The sequence below is a fragment of the Leptodactylus fuscus genome, chromosome 5 (assembly GCF_031893055.1).
Source record: "Leptodactylus fuscus isolate aLepFus1 chromosome 5, aLepFus1.hap2, whole genome shotgun sequence".
Classification (NCBI taxonomy): domain Eukaryota; kingdom Metazoa; phylum Chordata; class Amphibia; order Anura; family Leptodactylidae; genus Leptodactylus; species Leptodactylus fuscus.
Window position 1 is genome coordinate 153,581,587 of NC_134269.1, and position 15,928 is coordinate 153,597,514.

The 15,928-nt window shown below is 37.6% G+C and overlaps 1 protein-coding gene across 3 annotated transcripts in view; it reads right to left on the reverse strand.

Moving 5' to 3' along the window:
• TMTC2 (transmembrane O-mannosyltransferase targeting cadherins 2) overlaps positions 1 to 15,928 on the reverse strand; it is a 231,649-nt gene that overhangs the window by 150,883 nt on the left and 64,838 nt on the right. For 2 of the 3 annotated variants that reach the window (XR_012716117.1, XM_075274523.1), the window contains exon 2: positions 4,598 to 5,168. The exons of the other annotated variant lie outside the window; for it this stretch is intronic. Coding sequence is in view for 1 of the 2 variants with exons in the window: in XM_075274523.1 (XP_075130624.1) it covers positions 4,598 to 5,168 (571 nt within the window). In the remaining variant the exon portion in view is untranslated. The remainder of the gene's footprint in view (positions 1 to 4,597; positions 5,169 to 15,928) is intronic. 3 annotated transcript variants of the gene reach the window in all.

The window sequence follows — 15,928 nt, forward strand, 5'->3', positions numbered from 1 at the left end:
ACATATAAATTAGTAAAACATGCCTTAGCTCACACAACACCATCAATCCTAATCTGCTCCTAAGGGATTTTGTGACAAGTGCATGCCTCTGCATTTCTTTATGTGAAATTAGTAGGACTTTTAGACAGCTGCACATACCTTCATTGTAAATCACTTGGTTTACCCTTACACCCCAGACATGGCAGCCATATTGCTGATCCTGCTTATATAGTCATATTTTAAAAGACAAAAAAAAGAGGTCACGCCTTTAGACGATTTGTTACAATAAACCCCTAATAATGACATGAAATATTACTCAGGCTACTTTACAAAGCATAGTTTACAGAAAGTCAAATCACATGAAAGGCAATTTTATCCTAGAACTCCACATACAAGAAAACTTTATGCTAAAGGGGTAGTCCAACTCTTAGAAAAATCCTGAAAATGATTATACTAGCTACTAAAATGTTTCCCTGCAGCCACTCCGTGCACATAAATATCGAGTGGGGATCAAAAATGTGCAGTATCGTTCATGATGGCATGACCGGCCACTTTTGGATGACCTCTTGCTAAATTTTAATAGATCCAAAATATAAAAAATATATATTGAGACTCACCCTTTGTATACCATCAGTCTCAGATATAATATCTTCGAGGTGCACGGCATACTCCGGACCAAAGAGTAGAGTAATCACATGAAAAAAATCCAGCAACGCTCTGAGGTAGATAAAATTTAACTTTTACTTCTTCATTATAAAATTATATGTACAAAAAGTGACAACACCACAATAGAAACCCCCCCATAAAAAACGCTACTGAAGCGTTTCGAGATAAGACATCTCTTTGTCAAAGCATATGACAAAGAGCTGTCTATCTCGAAACGCATCAGTAGCGTTTTTTATGGGGGGGGGGGGTTCTATTGTGTTATTGTCACTTTTTGTACATATAATTTTATAATGAAGAAGTTAAATTTTATCTACCTCAGAGTGTTGCTGGATTTTTTCAAGTTTTTCATGTAAATTTTAATAGAACAATTTATTGCTACACTTTTGATATACCTTTTAGCCATAAAAAAATGCCTGTCAATTAAAAGTTCACACAACCCAATATAAGTATTTAGAGTGCAGAGGACATGGAATTATTGGTTCATTGGTTCACCACTTATTATTGGACTATGCGTTTGTGTCCAATAAAAAGTCAATGGATCAGTCTTTTTTCCTTAAACCCTATGTAAATGACTAAAGCCAGAATATGATATAAATACAACCACTTCATACAGATGTACGAACAAAGGAAACAAAGACTCCTTGTCAATACAGAGTATACATAACAGTATCCAAAGAGGTATGCCTCATTCATGGCAGAAACATATTAAATCCAATATGTAGGAAGTGTCCAGTAAACAGCTATGGCTGCCATTTTATGGCTGCACACCAGTGAAATTGTATAAAGTAGTATGGAATTGTCTAATACACTTGTGAATCAGCCATTACTCTTCAGTTAGAATGATCCAAATTATAGCATATTTTACAGGGTTCTAATTTGCAAATGGCACCATGACTTTTCAGTAACTAGTTCCACCACCATGCTGCCACTTTACAGGAAAAAAGAAGAATCCTCCTCCACCTATCAGATAGACGAGGTACATGCTGGATGGTAGCTTCCGGCACGAGTCGGTTTGCCCCTCAATGCCTGCCAGAGAGGAGCTAGAGAAGAAAGTCAGTCAGGTGCTATTTGTCTCCATTCGGTGGCAGTAAGTCACCTTCAGTACTAATATGAAGAACTCGAACAGAAGGAAAGGTGAGCCTGAAGGTGGAAGCACCATAGTGAATGAGCATTGTGACTACTGTGACAGTGGGGGAACAAAAGGGTGGACTGGGCTTATGTTGAGTCTAAATGTGATTGCGGAGGGAGGATATTATGAGAAATTAGCTTTGCGACTACTCGGGGAGAGGGAGGGGGGGTATTTGTTTTAGGTCAGGAGCATTGTATTAATAATTGCATGTATATCTTTATTATATACATACACACACACTTAGTTGCAGGGTGGCATATGGCTTTTCAAGAGATGACAGCAATAATCAGACCAACTGAGCACACAATAACCATCTGGGTAAAACGGAACTTTGGATACAAGAAATTACTAAACCAGGGGCACATCAACCCTCTACCACCTGATACTCCGAGCCCGATGACACCAAGTCATTAATGCACAGCAGGACCTGTCATTCCTCATCTATTCCTTACATTGCGTTGTAGTTAAACACCCTATTATTCGCCTTGTTGTACTTACACATTTATTTGTGCATTCAAGGAAATAATTCCATGTAACAAACTCCATGTATATATCTCCTCCTTCATAACGGAAAACATTACATGTCTGATACAACACGACGATAAATCAGGAACATACAATCTATATTTAGTCTTATATCCTGTGCAATGACTATTAAAATGAATCAATAAAGAAAACAAACACACTAAATGTTTAGCCAGATGTTAGCATTGTATTTTGGCTTTGGGCATGGTGCGGAAAACATTGGGAATGATCCAAGATAACGACGGGTAGGAAAAGGGGGATTACTAAAAGATGCAGCCAGGAGAGAGAAGAATCCAGGCCAGAAGAGAATTAAGGAGATAATTAACCCATTCAGCAAAACAAGGATTTGCAAGAAAATTCTAAAGCCTTACAAAACCCAATCAAAGGGGATTGCAATTGTCATCAGTAATAAGGAGGCAAAGGGGGATGAGCGACATTAAGCCTAAAATAAAAGCAGCTTTATTTATACTTAACAAAAACTCTAAGCAACATTTATAAATATATGCAAATGTTGCAGAAGATTTTTCCATAAGGACATCTTTCATGTGGGAAACGTTAGGTCTCTGAACAATGGTAGTAAAGTAGCTATTGAGAAAGATAGCAGGGTGCAATTTCGTGTCATAGAGGGCTGAGGTGGACAATAGATTGCTATTTCATAGACATCAATGAAAGACATCTTGAGAAGCTACTTACAGAATGCTGATGTCTTAATAAACAGGTTATAGAATAAGTTCAATATAATAGAGGATGGACATACAAAAGCAGTACAGAAACAATACTGTAGATTCTGTTATTCATCTAATCCTTCCCTGATCTGCAGACTTCCCCGTTATTTTGGATGATACATCTTCATATTCATTTATGGCTCACTTCTATAGTGAGGGTAACAATTTCTAACAATGAACTATATTCTGTGATTTTTAGTACTTTTCCTCTCTATAGCTGTAGTTTGAATTTCACCCCAACATGGTGGGTACAGACTAGCAGCCATATACTGTACACAGTAAGTACTCGAGAATGTCCTCCATAATGGTCTCCCTTGCTCAGAAACAGGCCTGGGAAAATGCAGGACATATACAAATAAAATACTTGTGAACAAAGTACTTAGTTGTAATGGAAAGTTAGGGAGGCTAAGCATCTGTTTCTAAGGTACCTCTCTCTCATTGTGTTCACTCCGCCCTTCTCCCCTTTTCCATAGACTTCTATAAACATGTGCAATCTGACTTTATGTCACAGTCCATCTTAAGACAGATATAGCAGAATTTTCTGAACAAAAAGCAGTTGGTGGTTGGCAGTCTGATAAGAGCAGAAAGAACCTTTCCTCTCCGGTAAGGCTGGGTTCACACCAGTGCTTAACATCGGTTCGGGGATTCTGTTCCCTTTTCCTCTTGAGAATCGCAGAGAAAAGCACTGCAATCAGCTCTCTTCTCTTAGCATTTTTCGGCGGAAACTGAACAGAAGCCCCGTGGACCCCATTATAGTCTATGGGGTCCACAGGATACCACTCTTTTAAGCAGATTAGGTTTCCGAAACCTGAACACTGATATGATCCTACCCTATGATAGATTTATGCAAAGTTTGTGACCATTTATATTAACCATCGTATATAGTACTTGTTACCATATCTGCCAACAACCTGAAGGGTACTATATAAGGACGGCATGGTTTTCCCAAACAGTTGACCATTCACCTCTCTATCCAAATAACATACATGCTCCACTGAGTTAAGGAAAAAGCAGTAACCTGTGTGACAAACAAGTATCTTTGACATATGGAGATCTCTGGCTATGATCTAATGCCGAGAACTGACATCAGGATAAGCCACAAAGCAGACAAGCTGGATCTCTTGCATTTGATGCTTTTGCTTCCCATTGAGGTGCATTGACAACTAAACTACCTAAATCTGTTTAACTTACATCTATACAGAATGATAATAGTAATGGGACAGTAAAATAGACTAAAAGAGTACAATAAACTTCGCTTACAATATATTTATATTTCAGATTTCTATCACTATTGAATTGCTGGTCTCTACTCTGCTGTGGCAATTTAGTTTCAGTGCATGAAATTGCTCCAAAATAAAGGTGATCCTTTACGGATTTCATCACAATGTTGAAAGATGGTATAAGAAACTGATAAGTAGAAGTAAAAAAATATTGATAGAAAGAACACTTTTTTGTGTCCTTAGCTGGGACAGTTTTTCGTGTGCCCATTCCTCATGTAAAGTATATATCGGGGGCTATATTAAACTCCTCTATAGTATATGCATTTAAAGATGACAAATCTCACTCCACTTACCTTTAAGACTGCAGAAATAATCTCACTTATTTTTAATTTGTGAAAAACAAAAACATCATAAACTGCAGACACTGCCAGAACAGTGACTCCTTGTTCCTTCCATAGCATACTGCAAGCTGCGCACAAGCCGCTAAAAAGAATCCAGCACCAGCTCCTAACAGAATGGCTCCTGGTTGAACAATGTTTTACGTAACATAGTAATGAAAGTAGAAAGAAGAGTCCAGCTCCCACATCTGCTCGGCCTACTATTCCAGCGACAGCTTCCGTATGGATTGGATGAGAAGCAAATAGAAGGCCAGCTAAGAGTGTCCAGCATCCACTACCAAAGAGGGCTTTACAAAAATTCGTGAAAAGGCCTGTTACGGCTGAATGCAAAAGGATATTCACAAGGTGATAGCTCCAGGGTTCTAGACCTCCAAAGATGTAGTTAAGGCGAAAAGACAGAGTGCATAGTGGACGATAGGATTTATGGCTGCCACTGTGAGTAAGAAGAGTACCCCAAAAATCATTGAAGAATATTTGGATCCATGGAGTTTCTGGAAGTAGATCCTGATTTGTCTTGATAGCCCGGCTAAAATAAAAACAAATGAAGAGAATTAGCATACATGTAGGCAATGAACACTTCAGTAAATTACTACATATACAGTTTGTTTATCAGATTAACTAGCCAAAATCCAAAAACCAGCCACCAGGGTCCACCTGGTTAGAGATGAGGCCCAATTACAAATTTATCATCAACTACAGTCTCTTATGAATAGTATGTATGGTCTGCTAAGGCGAGAGGGTGGGTAGAAGTGACTACTTTTCAGGATTTAGCACAATCCTGTTCAACTGTTTGGGATAGTATGGTTAACACACTGCTAACAACCCTTCACTTTGTCAAGTATGTGTCCAGATTAACTAAGACATTTGCTCGTAGAAAGTGGACAAAATGTACCACAGCTTGGAACATTTTAGGCGCACTGCAGTATCTCAGCCTCTGCGTTCTGCTCGCCACTTTTTTATTTTTTTTTTAAAGACAGATCTGCGACCAGGCGTATCTACATGCACTAAATTTACCAAGAGGGTGGAGACACCAGCAAGTCATACAGAAAGACCACCGGTGTCAATAACTTCCCCCCAGTGTGTTTATTGACTGTAAAAGTACTCAAGAAGAAGCTGGCCAAACCAAACTCCTTTCCTGAAGAGTCTGCACAATGATGTAGTAAAAAATATGAGTACTTATGCAAAAAGTCATCCTTTTTATTTTTATATTGCACTGGATTACAATTAATTGTATAGCATAAATAGTATGGTAAATCTGTTCTGCCTGTGGCCACCATAGTTCACAGTTCAATGTGTCAAATTCCAGAACGACTAAATAGGCATAAAGTGGAGGCAACCTGAACCAAAATGATCAGCCAGGACTTGACCTATAGACATAGGCTAAAACAAAGGTATGATTAGTAGAATTTTTTTTTTTAATGTTTTTCATTTTATCTGTAAAGTTGTATCATTTAAGTGTTGGCAGATATGTAAGACTGTGATGAAAACAAGAAACTGGAGTGAAAAAATAAAGTAGATAAAAAATATATATATATATATATATATATATATACACACACACACACACACACACACACGCACACATACATATATATACACACATACATACATATATACACACATACATACATACACACACACACACACAGTGATGTTATCTTTAGAAACCAATAAGTACAAAAAATACAGACTGGGTTTTGGGTCAAGTGTTCTGAGCTTGTGGTTCAGTTAACATAATCTTTGTGGTTCGTAATAAAACATGTAAAAGTGATTAAAATAATGTTAAATTCTATGACTGCAGATCAGGTTTTACAGCAAGCTTTATACATGATCTTTGGGTGTAGCGCTGTATATTTAAAGCCTAACTGTTACTCTAAGCTCATGTAAGACTTTAAGATGGCACATCTGGTTATACTGGCAATGGTACATACAGAATATATATTAGATTTTCTAATATAGTCACCAAAGAAATAATCACAATGATGACTTCACGTTCTTAAGTCACATAGAGAAGACTTTAGAGGATTCAAAGTATAAATAGCGATTTCACAATATCTTATGTGCCAAGAAAATGATGGCATTGCAAATTCTATTTCTAAAGCTCCATCTCCACTTAAATCTATTTTAGTTTATAAGTAACATGCCATGTTCACTGGTGTCAATAGGAAAATCTTACCATAATCAAGTGTTTATGGACCGTACACATTACTCAGTAGCAGTGCCATATACTTGGAAAAAAAATATAAAATAAAAACAATGAAAACTACAATGACCTAACCACCCCCCTTCCCTAAGTGAAGGAGGTAGTACAATTTAAAGGGCTTGCCCAATTCTATTATAAACTTTTGCAGAACTGGAGTCTAAGGTTTGAATCTGAAATATGATTTAAAATGTAGCTGTCATCACAATATTACCTCTCTACTGAAGGTCTAAACCGAAGAAAATAGAAGACACTACACAGGAGGAAAGGTGGTTTGTGACTACAAACACACAACTGGAAGGATTACATGTTTTACATAAAACAGCTTTTAATTGCTTCAAAACCAAGCATTAAAATTCATGGTAGAGATGTTGGTTTGTTTGATACCTTAAAGAGCCCTGTACATGCATAAATAATAGCTTAAATACTGAACATGGAGTCCCCCACCCATTTTAATCTGTCACTTCTCCATTCCAATTTACAGTTTTAGAAAATGGCCAGCTTCTCAGATTTAATAGGCAGATACCGCCCCTGGTTTCATCTGATGAAGTAGGAGAGAGAGGAGTCAGAGCATCAATGCACAAGATACACAGAGTATCCTGAGAAACTTGTGGCTGTTTTACAGAAATGAAGAATGACTTGGGAATCGGAGATCTGTGCAGTCAGTGGAGTCTTTTTGAGCTCCTGAAGTTCCTGGCCATGCTGGGGTGGGACAATCCTTCTATATTAGTTTTCCCTATGTATTTCGGCAGTCTGGTCTGGGGTTTTAGTGCAGTCAGTGTAGTTACTTGTCTGTGCACTCAGCATATTGCACCTGGACTTTTCCCAAAAGCCATTGGAGCGATAGCCTGGAATATAACAGGGCCCTTGTAAGTGTGGTGCTTCCCTTGTGCGAACAGAGACATATCTACTTGGCTTGGATTATAGGATTTGTGTTTTTATGAGAGAACAAAAATGCATCTGGCGATCATAATGTCTTCATGACTAGACAGAAATCTGGAAAAGGAAGTTTAGTCATGTCTCTGAACTAAAACATTAGGGTTTGGGACTGGGACTTTAGGTGATACTTTTAATGTAATCATTTATATCAAATGGTCCTAAAAATTATATCCAAGCCACTACCTATAGATTATGCTTATCATATATTTATTTCATTGTCCTGGCTGCTTCGTAGGTTATTGACATACACCTTCTGATCTGACGCATTTTCTACCCATTCCCCATGCTTTCGCAATGCAGCTCTGTCTGATATAGTTTACATAGAAGACTACCAGGCAGTACATGGAAAGCTTAAATCCATTCCAGTAAGGGTAGACTGGTTATAAACCACAAGCAAGTGAGAAAAAATATTAATCTACACAAATAATAATTAATAAGGGATTGATCTTAGAAATTCTTGTAAATAATTTCCATAAGACACCATACATGGCCCTACAGTCCAAAAAAACAAAAGGATTTCAGCAAATGGTAACAATCTACACTGAATTAACTTTTGTATTTCACATATAGTATAGTAAATTGCATTTTATGTCCATTTTACCCTCCAGTCAGCTGGAAGAAAGGAAATGCATCTGTTTACAGTAACCTCAATTGTTTCTCCCTGGTAATTTGTAATGTTGGAAGGTATGAAAGTAAAATTCTATCAGGTTCAAGTCTATCAGGCTGCAGTGGATGGATTTTCTAAGCCTTGAGGGTGTTCTGGTTTGGAGCGGAGCCAGAGTGAAAGAGCATTGCATTTCCGTGATTACAAGAGATATTTACATGATGTCAGATGAACAAAAAACACTCCTGAATTACATACAAGTCACTAGTTCAACCAATGTCTCTGCCGAACAAAAGGCCAGAGAGTGTTTACAAACTAAACTAAATGGATAGAAATTGTTATAGTCCATGTGCTGTCTAAATTCTCATTTTCCTAGATTATACGTGTAGATTTATTTCAGGATTTTGTATCTTTAAGAATCTATTAAAACTTAAACAGGAAGTTTATCTTTAGAGTAAATTCACATGTAGCAGATTTGTTGCTGAAATTCCTGAAAATGTTCCCATGCTCTTTAATACATATTCTGTTTGTCTATATAGTATTTATTGTACTTGTTACATTAGTTGAGCTCGAGAGCTAATATTTATGTATTAAAAATTGCCTGCATATCTTGTATGTAAGCATGAGGTGTCCCTACAGGTTAAAGCCAAAACCCCATAGGTATATTCCATGTGCCAGTACATTAAGGGGGACATACCTATAAAGAGTAAACAATTTGGCATATATCTTTTTTTTGTGAAGAGAAGAAAAAAAAAAAAAAAAAAGTTAAAAGCATGTGAAGATACTACAAAGGCCAAATATTTGCATGACCAGCAGTCCATTCACAGTTATGGGGTTGCCAAGATTGGTCCAATGGTCAGATCCTTAGTGATCTGACAGTCTCCTAGAAGAGAAGTGGGTTTTCCGGGTAGGTGTCATTTACTTACCTGAATGGGGGAAAGTCGATGGACCCAGGGATTGTGACATGGACAGAATCTCCAGGTTCACCATCAGCTATCTCCCAATCAGCCAAGTAAATGACACCTCCCTGAATAACCAATGTGATCCAAAGCAGCGTTCTGCGCTCCAGGTTCCTCTGCTCCTTCCCGTATCTCACAGGTAATTAAATATTACTTGCAAAATCTAGGTAGGAGATAGTGGAACAATGCTTCAGATCACATGACCTGAGGTTGTGATGTGGAAAGGACCAGGACAGTAAATTACACGTCCCTGGACAACCCCTTTAATTATACAACCCCCTAAAGTGCTGAAACTTTATGCCAGTATGACATGAAGCTAACTATGACTGCATGGGTCATTGAATTTTATAGCGCATCACATCAAAAAGTCGTTGTGAAGTTATGGGGTGCAAAAGGTTAGGGACTATACTGATCTACATAGTCAGGTAGTGTTGCATACATGCTTCAAGTGATTTTAACATTAGCAAGGATTATCAGACTAAGAGCTGTGCAATCTGGGCATCAATCCACACAAAGTAAATACTGTATACTGAGAAGATGAGTGAAATGAAACGACCTATATATGTGATTCTGTAAGACAACATAGGTCACGTCTCTGGAATGGTACAATACACCCTTAATCCAGTTTTGCAAGGGTAAAGCACAGTGTAAATAAAAATGGCTTTTCTTGACATCACACTGAGTTCACCTGCAAGTCCATTACAAGAGCAGAGAAGATGAATGAGCGCATTGTTAAGTGCTGACAATCTAATCTCATTGATAAGCAAACACAACATTACTATGGAAAAACCTCAGTATCTGAATGATTTGGAACAGGTGTTCTGCTGGTAAATGAACATGTTTTCTATCAACACCTATAAAAAATATTAGATAATCCAACTGCAGCAGTGCAATGGAAATATTGAAAGTGATAATAGCTATCCCAATATCAATGTTCTACAGCACTGTACTATACTGCCTTCACCGATTACGGTATCCCAAAAGGAGACTGGGAAAAGGGCTGGCAGGGGATGGGGCCAGATTTCTCATCATTCAGGATTTGGAAAATCCATGCTGTGCACAGGTTCAATGGAGGGTGCATGTTATGTATGAGGTGGTGTGTGCCTAGTCAGAAAAGAGGCACACCGCTCCACCAACTCTGGATGGTTCTACATCCACAGATGATATTTAGTTAGTTCTACAAAATGTTTGGAACAACCTCCCTGATGGGTTCTTCAAAAATCTAGAAGAATTGATACTGTTTAGAAGGCAAAAAGATGGTCACACCAACTACTGATACGATTTAGATTTCTCTTTTATTCATTCACTTCATTTTGTTAATGGACAGAATAAACTAATAAAACTTCTAATTTTGAAAGCATTCTTACTTTGCAGCAGTTTCCACACCCGCCTAAGGCTTGTACATAGTACTGTATGTGAACGTACCCTTACCCTCATCTTTATTTAACAAGGCTATAGCAGATTCCCAGCAGATGACGGGAATATATCAGGAGCTCAGAATCAATGCTATGGATCCTTTGTTTGTAACCTTCATTCCAGCAGGAAGAGGGGAAACTGAGTCATATACCTCCTTATGCATTTTATGCTCTAGCATTCTGATTAGACACGCTGTAACATTCGCTAAGATTTGTCTGCCCAGTACTTTTTTATTTTATAGAGACTTCAACACAATCCAGTATTTAATCATGTGCTGATACCAATATATCTACCGGTTACTGGAGTGCACATCTTTTGTGATGGAGCAAAATATATGCAAGGTGTCACAATGACTGCATTTCATTACAAAGGTCACGCTTTATTATGGAAGAAGAAAAAAAACAGCATTTGTGAGTCTGCCTAGAATTAAGCCTTCCGTGCCTGTCACTGCAATGACGAATGAGAAGCAAATCACCCTGTCTGGGAGCTGGCTGGAGCCCACTGTTCTTTAGGGTTAGAATAGATAATGTAACAGCTCTTGTTCAATCCCTGATCTGCAAGGCAAAGCTGGGTATGAATGCTTTAAAACAAACATATGCCTGCAGACTGTCAGATGCTTAACAGGTTTACCAGCAAAGTAACATAAAAATGGGCATATTCCAATACTAAAATAACATCAAATCTAGTAAATCTTTTAACTACAAGAATAGCAGGATCATAGATTAATAAGCAATGCTAAGTGAAGGAAGCCATATATAGAAGTATGGTTGGTGTGAATAAATGTCATTTAATAGAAAAATTGGACAAGTGAAAGTAAATATTGGTAACACTCTTTTTGCTAAAATCAGCCCAAACACAAGTTGACTTATGTGGATGCACTTTTAGTTATCACATTTGCGAAAAAATGTTTTCCACAAGAAAACAGAAAAACTATCACGGTGTGAGTATAACAAAATAGTCAGCTGAACATTGTACTCTCATCGCCAACAGCTGAACTTCATATGATCGGTGGGGGCCCATTTTTACCTCTAGTCTATAAGAGGTCAGTAGTGTTTGGGTCTCTACTTAAGTTGGCCACGTACACTAGATCAATGTTGACCAAGTACATCAATTACATCAGGGACAGCAGACAATCTAATGTGTATGGACAACTCCCTAATTTCGCCCAAGGCAGATTTTAGGTGGAAAAAAAAAATAAAAAATTTTGATCTAAACATTCAGAACATATGCTCACTTGGCTGTGCGTTCATGTGTATTGGGGAAAAGGGGGAGGGTCAGTAGGAATAGCTGTTACCCAAATAAGCATTCTGCTGTATGATCAGTTTAATTCTTTTGGCTTCATATTACTATCAACTTTCCTGCATGTAAGATGTAATACATAAAGTTCTACTATGCACTGTATTGTGGGAGGAGGCCAAATGTACCAGAGGAGTCTGATACACACGTAGGGGTAGAAGATTTTTTTTCCCCCTATTAAAAATATCAATTGTGAATTTTTTTTATTTTTTTTTTGCTACCACAATTGCCACTTCTGGCCAAGGACACAAAACCAAAAATTATAATTCCGGACAAACTTCTAACTGAAGGTGATGTACTGGAGTACTTGGCTCTTACTGTCAGATATAGGAGATGGAAGTCCAACACAATAACTGGACAATCTGAGTTTTTAATTATTAAAGGAAATATTTAAGGTGATCAAAAACCCAAACACTAGACTTGAAGATAATAACATTGACTTGTAGACATTTACTATCCTCATAGTTGCTAAGTAATTCCGACTCGAGTCGGTGGGAACAAAAGTTGGTGACTTCCAAGATCTGTAATTAGAGCTTTGGATGAATGTTTGCTTTCTCATGACAAAACAGAAACTTCTTTTTAATTCATCAGTGTCCCTTAATACTTTTCGTATGTGGTCTCCATAGAAACATCCCATTGTTCTTTGTAATACAGAGGCCAGTTTCTATAGGGACAAGGGAGAACAGGAAGACCAGACAGCTCAGGACAAATTCTTTTTCCATAAATGTTCAAGGGAGGTAATAACTCCTTGTTTGGGATGTCACTGCTTTCTCACAGATAGCTTGTGAATACTTGTCATTTCGTTGCTGAATGAGCAGAATTCATTGCATAGCAAGTTAGAGGGAGAAAATACAAGACTCATTCGTAACCCAACACACTAACAAAAGACACGCTGAATTTCAAAGTGACAGTGCAAGAAAAGGAAGGAACAAAAAGCTTGAGTCTAGTGGCACACCGAGAACTGGTAATGGCTGTTCAAACAAGGGAAACTATGCCCCGTCCCACACTCAACATCCCATTCTGATGGGAAACCACCAAGAACAAGCCACGAGAGCCTCATTATCCATCGTCAACTGTCCCATTGCTCACCGGATAGTGGAGGAGATAAACACTGCAATCAACTTTTGACAGAATGGAAAGAAACAGCAAGGAACAAATGAGCCCGAATCTTAGATTTTTGAAAGAGACCTTAACTCCAAACTAGCCACATTTTATTATTTGCTTGCTTGCTATACTTAAACTTATGTATCTTTCTCATACACTTGAAAAGACTATACAGGTATACAGTTGCCCATGAGAAAAGCTGACCGGAATTGCTGACTGCACTTTTTTCTTTTTTTATTCAAATGTTTTTTTTATTAGGATTTAAGAATTGAAGACATTTAGACATATTTTATTGGGCTCCAAGTTTAATTTTTTTACTGACCCCTAATGAATATTGCATGGGACAGTAAGTCACAAGGAGGCAGGAACTCCTAGCATCATTGATAACTGCTTACTGTTTAGGCCAGGAAATTCGGCACTCACAAAAATTTAACAGGTGAAACTCATTCATGTGAATTTAGCCATAACTGCACTGAATAAGGACCAGCACGAGTGATCTCGAAGGTCAATAATCAAGTTATAATAGATTCCCTAGTTGGACAGTTTAGTCCGATAGTTGCTAGTGACTGATGGAATTGCAGCAGATTATTATTTAATATGTATGGCTGGCTTCATAGAAATCTGGCAAATCTGTTATTGTGCAAATCAAGTACCAGACTAGTTTTCTGATAGCATTAAATGGTGTTATATTGTTACCTAAAATAAAGAAAAAAATTAAAAATAAAATACAGCAATACCATTTACCAAATTGTTAAGTGCCCCATCAAGAGCTCATTAGAAACCTGATCTTATTCCATCCAACAATCATCTACTTTCCGAAACAGAAGGCACGACATACCGGGCTTGAAATCTGTAGTCAAAAAGGCCATTCTCAAAGATTGTAGAAGAAGTCAGGAAGATGTTGGATTTCAAAGAGGCATTGTATGGGGGTTTTATTTGCCAACTCTGCCATTCATCCCAATTGCTTTGTTGCCCACATTTGTGTAGAAGGGCCTTCAAATAATCACTGGGCTGAATGATCCCCATACATTTCTACTAGGGAACAATTCACATTCCAGTCAACATTGGATGAAAAACACAATTTGAGGTACTGGATATTATGTTGCCATTTGGCAGTTTAAAAAACACTTTAGGACAATACAAGAAATACAAGAAATCTCCTTGTAAAAAAAACAAAAAAACAAATAACATAAGATTTACAAAAAAAAAATTTCCTTGAAATGAAAACAGAGGCATTTGGATAAAGACTACATTAATAGATTAAGATCAATACCTCTCTAAGCTTATTAAATGGAACAGCGGAAACATGCTGAATGCCTGTTTATTTTACGAATGTCAAAAAGGAAGTCCATTTCCAGTGCTGAAAATGTAACCCTGTAAATAGACTTCAAGTAAAGACACGGAACAACCTTGAGTAATAGACAGCACAGTTTTCTCATCAGCTGCTTTTTCCAGCACACAACAATGCCTGGAAATGTCTTGATGACACTGACTTGCAACTTATTAAGGAACATTGACAGTATCCAACAACACTTGTCAAGGAAATACCATAAAGTGATCATATTAGAAGTCTCCAAGGAGTTCCGAGACCCTACAGAAACAGAAGGCCATGGAACTTCATTGTGACTAATATTCCTAACAGTGCTCTGCCCTAGTTGCTGCAAAAGGTGAAGGTGAAGCTTTGTATAAACCAAAACGAATAGATAAGAAACTGTTCCTAAGGGAGGTTGTGTCTGGGATGATGATATTGGCAAGACACAGGTGCAGATCTATAAGACGTGCCAAATCTACAGAAATCAGAACAGGACATGAAAATATCACTGGGGGGAAAAACAAACAAACATTGTTGCATTATATTTTTATACCCGGCAATGGATAAAGCTAATTCCAGGTATCAACCAGATTGTTTCAATCTAAATTATTTCCCTAAGCTTAAAGGTGTTATTTAGGAGCGCAGCTGCAATACCAGACAAAATCCATGTCTTGGTGTCCATAAGTCGTGTCTAGTAGAAAGTAGTCCTAGACAACCCCTTTAAAATAAAAATGCATAAAACAAACCTTCACTTTACATGATTTTTATCAATTTAATATCCACACAGAAAAGTGGGGTTTTACATTCTTCAATGTTCTAAAAAATGTGTTGGTCATTTTACACTTTTGTACTGGTGAAAATCCAGTCTGGCTTAATCCAATATCATCACCTCAAGTCTCCCTCTACCTATTCTTGTGTGATTTGTAACATCGCCTCTCATCACCTTTCTATCTTTTAATGTTTTTTGTATCTACAACCCATAATCCATCTGTCTGCTGGCTCCTGAATCCATCAATCACAGCTGACTTTTACGAAGGTTGGCAACTAATTAAAACTTCATGAAGTCAAGAAGGCAAAGAGCAGAAATAACATTCTGCTACAAAGTTCTACATTTTAAGAACCACAATTCGAAAAAATAAAAACGAAAAAGCCAATTTAATTACATATAATTATCGCTTTTATGGATTGCAAATGAGTAATTTGGGACCACCAAAGTAGTGCTGAAAACAATTGTTATTTCCTGAGCGTGCACTTGTAAACAACATGTGGTTTGTTGGACGAATTAGCATAAGACAAGTCACTGGAACAAAGGGAAGCCATCAAGGGTTGGCATATTGAAGAGCAGTTCAAGCGTTCTCATCCCTTTATGTGATATTGACAGTAGCCTTCCCCTCCATTTCTAAACCATCTATGCAGAATAAGGCAAAGTGGTTATTTGTGGTAAACACAATGTAGA